The sequence below is a fragment of the Ammospiza nelsoni genome, chromosome 12, assembly GCF_027579445.1.
Source record: "Ammospiza nelsoni isolate bAmmNel1 chromosome 12, bAmmNel1.pri, whole genome shotgun sequence".
NCBI classification, from domain to species: Eukaryota; Metazoa; Chordata; class Aves; order Passeriformes; family Passerellidae; genus Ammospiza; species Ammospiza nelsoni.
The window spans coordinates 3197073-3207661 of NC_080644.1; the positions used below are offsets into that span (position 1 = coordinate 3197073).

A 10589-nucleotide genomic window follows, 5' to 3' on the forward strand; every position below is an offset into this window, starting at 1 on the left:
TGGAAGTGTTGTCAGAACCTGGGAGAATTGCAGAACCATTGCTTTGAGTCATCCAACACTTCCCCAGATGTCCTCTTTCACATTACCTACGCAGCACTCCCATGTGGCTGGGGTCTCTCCAGGGACCTGGCTACAGCTTCTCCATGGAAGATCAACTTCAGATTTAGTGGAACAGAAAATTTTTCCTCCAATACTGAGCAACGTAATATTTACAATCTTATCATTTTTATAGCGCCAGCATAATTTCAGAGCTGTTCTCAGGCAAGACCAAGCAAGCAGAGTACAACATGAGAGCACCAAAGAGAAGAAAGAAAACACAGGGATATCACAGAACACAAAACAGAAAGGGTGCTTAAAGTGCTTTCCAACAAAAAACTGTTATTACAAGTATGCACTTTCTTTCTAGCAAGTATTTTAATTTATATGCTCAGAGAATGAAGAGGAAAATGTATCCAAAAGAGACAATAACTTCATCATGTGATGGGTACAAATGGAGAAATTTAAACTTATAACAAATACACTCTTAAATTAGAACACAATTAGATGCTGATATCCCTCCACTGCCTGCAATCACCCTCAAGGGAAGCAAAATTGCATGAGACTAACAGAACACTCACTTGTTTTAAAATTTGCAGGCAGCTCAAGAAAGTTTCACATGCATTTTACCTCAGAAACAATGTGCTACTTATTCTTCCTAGCGATGATTTTTTACATAGCATTCTGGGATCAAAATGTAATTTTCAACAATAACATATTTTCTGACATTCTCTAAGGAAAAATTACTGGTTTCTTCCCTCTAAAAGGATTTTGAAGGAATAACATCTGTGTTGAGATTATTGTGAATATGTTAAACTGACAGCAAGTCTCTAAGGGGCACTGCTCATTAATGTTCTGTGCATAAAATTAAAACTTGAAATATATTTTCCAATCTTTTTTGAATCATTTAAGCAATTCTCATGCAAAGAAACTATTGTGCAGCAATCATATATTTGCAGAGTAGGCTATGAAAGCTATTAAAATGTCCCAGACCCCCTGCCTTTCAGGCAAAAGGAAAAAAGGAGACGCTTTCTGATTTCAAACATGAGCTGTATTGAAACAAAAAATACTTTCAAAGACCATGAAGAGTTTGATTTCAGTTTACACAATGCAACAAAATTTAAAATTGTGTCTTTCTCCTTCATCTTTAATTCATATGGTGCCTAGGTAGCTCTCATACCAGCAGGAGAGTTTTGTTAAGTGTTGCCCATTGGCATTTACAAGGAATTTCTCCAGTGGCTACAAGTGGTGGCTGTATTATTTAAAACTGCAGCAGGGCAGCATTCTGCAAACTCCCTGCAACCACAAGTGGGGAGCTGGGCTCTGAGACAATGCCTGGGACTCGGGGATTTCAATGCAAACTCCTTCTCCAGTTTGAAGGTGACAAAGGTCTCCATGTCCACAGAACAAATCATTTTGTTTGGAGGGCATGTACACTTCTTCCACCCAGTACTACAGAAATATAAGTGTGTCTATCAGGTTTACTGTAATGCAGTCTCTCATGAAAATCTTTAGTTTGAATAAAAAAGGAATGTCTCTGCTCAAAATCAAATAAAAGTCAAGGAATTATTTAATTTTTCAAGCACAGAAATTAGCATAAAGCTGTAGCTGTAAGTGCCATTTTATGGATTAAAAAAAGGAACATATCATTGGAAAAACAAACATGCCCTCACTGTTTCAGAAGCCACTGGATAATTACAGCCACAATAAGATGAGAGTTCTAAATTTTGCCACAATATATAATGATTCTAACCAGGCTGTTGGATTACGTTCATAAATGGAAATTCAGGAACTTCAATTAACATGTTCTTGATGTGATAGACTTTAGCAGGGCTTTTTTAAATGAAACCAGTCTGTGTCAATGGGACTTCATTACTTAAATCACAGTAATCATAAAAAGGCAGTCTCAGGCTGCCTACATCTGAAATATTATGTAAAAACATTACAAAAAGACACTGAAGTTATGCTCAAATACTCCTTTTTTAGATTTCCTCACCTCACATTGCAAACTGTGCATCAGCAAACACAACACTGCCAGTACTACCTAATATTTTTTGGTAAACATTTTCAATGGCAAAACCTAAGCACAGCTACACATGGATCCGTAAATTAAAATATAAACACCTCAGCAGAGAGCGTCACTTTCAGAGGTTCTGACGCCTGATTAGAGCAGCTGAAAGAAAATAACAAAGCTGCTCCTCAAATTTTAGATGTGAAGAAGGCACCTTGTGGAACACAGGGAACACAGACTGGTGCACCCCACTGCAGGTTTCCTTAGGGACACCTTCATTCCCCCTTCTTCACTGCTATGTCCCATCAATGGAGGGCTTTTATTGCCCTTTTCCACCCCAAAAGCCCAGGCAGAGCCCTGCCAGATGCCTGTAAAGAGCTGCCAGACAGAAGCACGTGGATCTACCCAGGCAAAGCACCCCAGGAATGTTTGGGACTCTGCTCACACACGGCACTGGAACATCATCACAAAGTTCTGTTTCCACAGTGTCAATGTAAGAAGTTTCATCTCTCGTTTCTTCTTGACAAATGCTGGCGCACTTTAAGCCCTGACACAGTAAACTACAGATTTGATGGTTTCATTAACAAATTATCTTTCTCAAGGAAAGCATCAAAGCAATAAGAAAACTCCTGAGATAAATGTGACAAAGCAGCAGGAGTTAATTAAGTAGGACAATGAGTAAGCATTTATGGGTGTGATAGGAGACCCAGCTGATTTAATTGCGAGCCTAATTATCAATTAGAGAATCAAGAAATGGAGTGTAAGTGAAATATTCCATTTGTTGATACTTTAATGATTTTCAGAGACCCAGAAGAGCAGTAATAATTGCTATTTTAGAACTACAGAAGGCATTTTTATTCTCCTCTTACTCAGACATTCTTAGTACTTCTAAAATAACTAAGAAATGTATATAGCCTTGTACTCAAATATTTAAGTACTTTAGGTACCTTGGGTTTTTTAAAAGAAGTCTAGTAATTAAACATTCAAACACACTGCCTCTAAACCACTCAGCTGAAGACAAAACCTTTCTGCATTTATTTTCTAATAAGGATAATAAGTGCCCAGTAGTGTCAAGAGTCCCATTAAGTATTTCCAGGGTGTTTACACAAGGCAATTTCCAGACAACACGAAAGAGATCAGGGGAGCCATTTAAACCTATGAGGGCAAAGAGCGACCTGGCTCCACTCATCATAGGAATGTTTTATCCAGCAAATGCAAGAAAATAAAATTACAAAAAAATTAATATATTGGAACACAATGAACCCTTTGCAAGCTCTAAATATATTCTGGGTTCTCACATACAAGCCATAAAGTATGTTAAGATCTTTCTCAGAACTTCTGGCATGTAGCTTGTAAAGGAAATTTACGAGAAAAAGAGATCCAATAGACACCGTGTAACAGGACTGGTGTTGTTTCCCAATGAAATTATCAAAAAACAATTTTGGTGTGTAGCAAGAGGAACCCAGAACAGGACAGCAGATTAAAAAGAAGCTTTCAACCACCTTCACCCAAATGTGTTTTCCCTTCATTTAAAGACGCACAAAAAAAATTAGCGAGCACTCGCCCTGGCCTCCTGAGGGGCCTCAAGAAAGCAGGGAGTGGGAATTTTTTACTTGTTTTTCCCCTGAGAAATGGCTGTGGTGCCACTAAGAGCTTCCAAAAGACAAAAGAAGATAATTCATCCCCTCAATGACTATATATGCACTTCCCGACATTAATTTATTACGCGTTATGACACGCCCCCTCATTACCTTATGCCCGCCTCTCCGCCATCTTGTGCCGCCCACACGAGTCCCCGCCCCTTCCGCCCACCGCTGCTCCCCCGCCGCCATCTTGTGCCCGCCTGAGGGGCTCGAGAAAGCAGCGAGCGGGAATTATTTAACTTTTTTTCCCTGCGACATGGCTGCGGTGCCACCGAAGAAATCCCAAAAGACGATAGAAAGGGATCCTTTCCCTCGGTGGGTGTGTGGGCACTTCCCCACATTCCATGGAGCACATTCCCGCCCCTCCCGCCATCTTGTCCCCGCCCACACGAGTTGCCGCCGTTGCCCCGCAACGCCCGGGCGGCCGCGGCGGAGCTGGGGGCGGCCCCGGCCCCGGCCCCGGTCCCATGGAGGCCCCTGACCACAGAGCCGAGAACAAAGAGTACATCAACTACGTAGCCCAGGACAAGAGCTGGTAACAGCCCGCCCCGGCAGTACCGCTGCTCTGGTGCCGCTGCCGTCCAGCTTCCCCTCCCGGCCCGCAGCTCCACGCTGGAAGAGTTCTCTTGTGTATTTAAAGAGCGTGTGCGCTGGGTGAAGCGTGCCTGTGTAAAGTCATTTAGATGTAGAGGTGGCTCCAGTGCACCCCTCATGCCCCGCCGGCTGTGGGGTGAGGGCACCTCATCAGCCAACACAGTAAATGAAAGTATATTTCAAAGCATCATTGGTGCTTACTTTCCAGCCTCCTCCGCTTCTTAACATAATCTAAAAGCAGTGCAGTGTTCCCGTGCAGTGTTCGCTGTTTGACATGCAGTGTTCGCTGTTTCACATACAGCGTTTCAAACCTCTGGGAAGTATTTTCCCATTTGCTCCGAGTCAGATAATGATATTCGTACATAAACGCGCTGTTTTGAGATGGAAGTTTAAAGATTCCAGCTGAAGTGCTGCGCTTTGTGACGTCGGTAGCTGGGGTTGGCGTGTTGGGGTTTTTTAATGAAAGTTTTCAAAGTAATTTTAAATGTTTTTTGTTGGTTTCAGGAAAATCCGCATTGAAACTGAAAGAGATGCTGCAAAAAGATGGGCTGAGAAATGGGGATTTTTGAAAACACCTCTTGAAGAGGTAAAGTTGAATGTCATGTAATATGGCTTATAAGCAACACATGAGCACACATTTATCTGGACACAAAATTATGAGAGCACAGAAGTGCTCATGTGCAGATCAGAAGTGTACTGAGTATGCTTTATTACACTGACCTCCAAGGTACCAATTGCACTACTTTTGAAATGGTTCAAATATTCCATTTTCTTCTGAATAAAACATGTCAAGTGGTAATTTATATGCTGTGCATATTCTGATATATTTCTCCTGAGAAGCATGACTCCTAATAGTGCTAACAAGTACTAGATACACACTGACAGGAAAATATTTCCCCTTTGTCTCTCCATATGGTATTTTAAAAATCTAGGGGAAAAGGTTCCAGCTAATTAAATTGTCAGTGGGGGAATCTACAACAAATGAAAATATTTGGAGTGATGTCTCTTCTCAGTGATGTTTAGATATTAGAATACAGTAGCACATGATGTTACATTTGCAATCACAGTATTTCATTGCTAAAGAACAGGATTGATGTAGCCCCTGTATAGTTACAAATGAAGTTTGCATGTCTTCTGAAACAAAAAAAGTCCAATAATTTCCAAAGCACAGAAATAAATAATCCTGCTTGAGGTGGAAAGAACAGGAAGTTCATCTGCAACAATGAGGGGAATGGTGTAGATTTCACATATTATAGTATATTTCCAAAGATAAATAATTCAATTTTTAAATATGTTTTGGTTTTAGTTGCTTGGACCTGAAAAGAAAGAAGCTGCAAAGCCCAAGCTACAGCTTCCAGATCACCTGCAGGTTCGACCTGTGACACCTGTGGAAAAATACATAAAGGTTAGAAAATTAGATTTGAAAATTGCAATACAGCAACATCTGTTTTAAGAAACCACACAAGCTCTGAAAACCAGTTGTCTTAATAGAGGGGGGTCTTTAACTAAAGGTCAAAGTAAACTGCATTTGCAAGCCAAACTATGCTTTAAAAGCATTTGTTTAAGACAAGGAATTGCCCTTTGGTTATGGTTGTAATTTTTCTGTCTTTATTTAAGAGTCTGCTTTTTGTCAGAGACAATACCACTGTCCTCTTCAGCACCACAAATTAATAAGAAACCAGTTCTAATAAGCCAAGTCATAATTATTTTGTTTTGTATGATTTATATGTATATTCAGGGTCTTAAAGCTGTCAAATAGCTGGAGAGTGGAATGTGAGTGATGGTTTAATTTATAAATACAGTGTGTCAGGATCACCAGTGAATAGGGGGAGTCCACGGGCAGCTAAAGCAGTGACATTGGGAGAGGAACTTACAAAAGGGGAAGAAGAATATGCTAATGAAAAGGAAGGTTAGTCCACTTAGAGAAGATTAGGGAAATAAAGGAGATTGGAAGTTCTTACTTGCTGAACTAGCTTTCTTTCAAAGGATTCCAAGGGTGGGGAGATAAGGTATGGAAGTAGTGAAAGCTTTTATTGAGATTAAATTTAAATAAGAATTAAGAGCTAGTGCTGAGTGTGGTAAAGCAATGAAATGGCTTCATTTGTGCCAGTCCTGCTCCTCGTTCCTCAGCTTTGTCCCACAGCTCCAGTGTCAGTCCAGCTGCAGTTCCAGTGGAGTCCCAGCCCCGCGGGGCTTTGGTGCATTAACAAACCCTGCAGGCCTCAGCTGCTCCCCAAGCCTGCAGAGCCTGGTGGAACTGAGTTTCCATTTCACCTCAGAACTGGGAGGAAGAGAAGGGCTGGCTGTGATTTAGGTCACCTTTTACATATTCAGAGTGAAGTTTCATACATCCTTTTCAGAAGTGTCTTTCTGCACATTTACCTTGTGGTAACAGTCAAATCTGTTCTCTCTAGGTTAGACTAATAAAAGCTCTGCAGTCCCCTCCCCCAGACCAAAAGTGGGACATGATTTCCTTCATTATCCTGCTCAGTGGGTGGCACTTTTGGCCATAAAAATTATCTTTTCTGAGGAACTGCTCCACCTAAATATCATAAACATTTTCTAATCTTGGCCAAAGAACAAAGTGAAGCAACTCTGGCAAGAGAACTGAAACATTGTTCTCTTGCTGTGTATTTCTCTGCTAAGTCCCCAGATGCTGAAATGATAGAACATGCCCAATTGAGATGATTCAGCCAAAGTAAGCACAGCAGTCACTGAACAGAGTCTGTTGGCTTTTGTTTTGTTTCCTTTTTAGCTAGATTAGTTGCAGATTAACTTGCTGCTCACCCATCTTTTGGAGTAGAAGGAAGGTAGAATGAATAAGTAGTTCTTGATGTAAAAGCCAGCTTGGTCAGTAATATCTTTGGCATTTGGATTTAAAATTATTATTCCATAGCTGCATTGTTACCAAAAGTATTATAGCAAGGAGAAAACACTATTTCTCTGTTTACTGAAGTTAATTAAAGATGATGATGATGATCTTCTGCTTGAGCTTTTCCCATACATAATAATAATAATACAAAAATTCTAATAATGTTAAGCAATTAAAGCCCTTAGTATTGAACCAAACTTGGAAAAAAACAATTTCTTGATTGTTGATTTTAGAACACTACTGTACAAAAGGCAATGTTGCAGAAACTTCAACCAAAAACCTTTTCATAATTCAGTTTTGCATGTTACTTTGATTTTAGGTGCTTCCATCTCCTCCAATACCTAAAACAACCCAGGGATTAATTGGCTGGAGATCAAGTGTTCCAGCACTGGCTCTTGAGCACGATTATCAAGTCCAAAGCTCCAAAGGATCTGTCATTAGAATGAAGTGACCATGTGAGTCTTCTAAGTGACATTATGAAATAAAGAGGCACAAAGATTCATTCCTAAGGAAATATCCTGGAGTGGGCTGTTGGACTGTTGTGCATTTCTTGTCTTTGTAAAAACCCACAATCATTTTGGTAAAGTGTGAACATTTTCATTTTACTTCATTGAATCTATGGCATCCAGGCTAACTCTGCTTCAGAGCTCCTGCTTGTAACTTAGAAATAACAATGAATAGACTCAGGTAAAGATCACAGAGCACATACTATTTTTATTATCACTAATAAGACTATAATTTAAAAATATTCATTGGAAATTGGAGTGACAGTGCAAATTTTGACAATTGCTTCTCCATGAGAACCTCTACTCAGAAAATGCTCATAAAATACACTGGGTTTGTGTTGGGTGTGCTTTGCAGGTATTTTGTGCAGTTACACACATAAGTGAGTGAGTAGTTCCTAGTACAGAAATAAAGTATACAAGGGCCACAGTGACCAAGAGTCACTTTGAAAGATCAGTTTTGGTATCAAATCAGGGCTTTTCTATTAGCTGATCAGTATGCAAATGGGTTACAAAGGATTTTTATGGCTTCAGTTGTGTGTACAGCAATATTTGCTCCAGCCAGGGAAGGATGCTCAGAGGCAGCAGGTGATTGCTCTGGAGTCATGGGGCAGCTCCCTCAGTGCCCTGGGTTCACTCCTGCTCTTCACTGTGCACCTGAAGGTTTGCCAGGATTTCTGGAGACTCAGGAGGACTCACTGAGCTGCAGCAAATGTTTGCACAATGCAATTCTAACTGGCCAAGGTGTTCACACAGAAGGTTGTTTAAGCAAAAAGAGCCTCCAGGAAATCAACCCAGGCAGCTCCCTCTAACTCCTTATCACTTAGAGGGGAAAGGTTTCCTCTTTAACCCTGCTGCAGGATCTCCTTTGTGTTCTGCAGCCATCAATAGCTACTGCTTGAGTCAGCACTAAGTCCTTGGCTTTCACAGCAGTAAGGCAGCAGCCAGTGTTTGTTCTTCCCTTCTTCCCAAGAAATGACTCACAATGATCAACATCCCACCTTTTTTTTTTTTACATCCATTTCCAAATGCCCACAAAATAATAATATTTTACTTTTTTCCATACTCTTTACAAATAATGGAGAAGTGAGTCATATCCTTTGGAAAGATTACCCAAGAAGGAGAACACATAGCAGAAGTAACTTCAGACACTTTATTTAAAAACCAGAATAAAGAATAACTTGGAATCAGACTCTGGAAATTGAAGTTAAATTGTAGCTTAGCTACTAACCATAACCTGTGTACACTGATCTTTGGACAACCAAGATAATTGTAAGAACAATATTTAAATTCAGTGTGCTTTCTTGTCATTGCCAGGTTTGTATCTCTTGCTTATTTTAATCATGTGGTATGTGGTTCTTCAGTTTATTCTAAGGCCAAAAGATCTCATTCTTGTCTGATTTATGTAAACAGGTATAATAATGATTGATATGGCATTTAGCAGCAATTAAATTACATTAATTCAGGCCAAATAAAAGGGGAATTCCACTGGCTTTTAAAGAGTTATATTAATAAATCAAAGCACCACATACCCATTGGATGTTTGCATGAAGTGAAATCCAAATCCAGATGAGCATGGTTTGATTTTGAAAACCAAAATAAATTCTTTGTCCAGCATCTGCAGTTGGACATTCCTGACTCTTATTCCAATGTCTGAATATTAACTCTGGCCTGACATTAAGGGTTTTGTGTTGTACATTCTATCATTTAAGAACTTCAGGAGATACTTTGATAGACACTAATTTGGGATGTGCAAAGAATATAATCTAAAATTTGAAGTAATTTCTTTATCATAAATCTGTCAGTTGTTATTTGTCCCATGTATTCAGGGTTTTGGTGTTATGTGAAAATACAAATCTGACTATTTTTTTCCCGACACTTCTAACATTTACATGAAAAAAATTTGTAGAAGTTGCAGCTGATAAAGTATTGCCCAGTCATCTGGCCCAGTTGTGAATCCTAAAGATCATTACAGAATTATTGTATCACATTGTTATGTTTGAAACCTGGCCTTTAATTTGTGGAAATTAACCTATTTATTGGAGCCAGGCTGGGTACATAAATGCCACTGCACACTGTAAAATATCACAGCTCTCCAAGGTCAGGACAGTGTCAGTAAACTCTGCATGCAGAAAATGCTTCAAAACAAAATTAAATCACTTCAAAAGTGCAACAAAAGTCTAAATAATTTTAATTCTGTATAAAAGTGTTAGACCTGTGTTTCTGTACACGTCAGAGCAGAACCAAAATATGGGAACAAGATGGAAGTGTATTTAGATGTCTTTGATACTCCAACCAAAATTTGATTTGGGCTTTGCAAAGCTTCTGGGGAGCACAGGGAGCTGCTGAGCAACTCATTGCTTGACAAAACTCTCAGAAAGCTGAAGCCATCTGGCCTTTAGTGTTGTTTTCAGTTAAACTTTGCTAACAGACTCATTTTACTGAGCTGTAGATGGCTCTTCAGAACTGCACACACAGAAATGTTACTGGATCTGCTACCCAGGCACCAGAGCCAGAAACAGGTCAGCCCCACATGTGCCACCAGGGATGTGTCCCTGCAGGTGCTCTCCTGGGTGTGATGAAATAACAGCAAAGGCTTCAATGGCAGCTGTTTTTAAGTTGAAGAACAATGAAATCAAAATTATCTTTTTCACAAGCACTCACTTAACAAACAACAAAATTGGGGGACAAAAACCTGGTGTTTTGCTTCACAATGTGTTCTTTTCCATGCTGTTAGAACTGGCACAGAACTGGCACTTGCTATTTATAATTTCATTAATAAAAGATACTTTACCAGGAGCTCAGAGTCAAAAGATCGCTATTTATTTAAAAATGCATTTTACAGAGAAAAAGTTTTTTTATTAGATCATAGTTGCTGGTGATTCTGAGTAAGTAGCACTGCTTTGGTTGCAATCACCATACAAGGGTTG

General features: G+C 39.7%; 1 protein-coding gene across 2 annotated transcripts; it reads left to right on the forward strand.

Annotated features, from left to right (window-relative positions):
• The first annotated feature begins 3867 nt into the window (after window positions 1-3867).
• Window positions 3868-9276, forward strand: CIMIP1 (ciliary microtubule inner protein 1). 2 transcript variants are annotated; one of them, XM_059480854.1, is made up of 4 exons: window positions 3868-4005; window positions 4789-4870; window positions 5591-5689; window positions 7476-9276. In XM_059480854.1, exons 1-4 carry the CDS (start codon window positions 3947-3949, stop codon window positions 7605-7607), a joined length of 372 nt encoding a protein of 123 aa, XP_059336837.1. In that variant the 5' UTR covers window positions 3868-3946; the 3' UTR covers window positions 7608-9276. The 2 variants fall into 2 exon arrangements, with proteins under 2 accessions (XP_059336837.1, XP_059336836.1); XM_059480853.1 differs by lacking the exon at window positions 3868-4005 and adding an exon at window positions 4094-4225.
• The last annotated feature ends 1313 nt before the right edge of the window (window positions 9277-10589 follow it).

Excerpts from the sequence above, each read along its gene's own strand:
- CIMIP1 (XM_059480853.1), top strand. The coding sequence starts at position 4,158 with ATGGAGGCCCCTGACCACAGAGCCGAGAACAAAGAGTACATCAACTAC. Across the intron at positions 4,226-4,788 it reads GTAGCCCAGGACAAGAGCTG|GAAAATCCGCATTGAAACTG; the intron begins GTAACAGCCCGC and ends TGTTGGTTTCAG. Across the intron at positions 4,871-5,590 it reads TGAAAACACCTCTTGAAGAG|TTGCTTGGACCTGAAAAGAA; the intron begins GTAAAGTTGAAT and ends TTTTGGTTTTAG.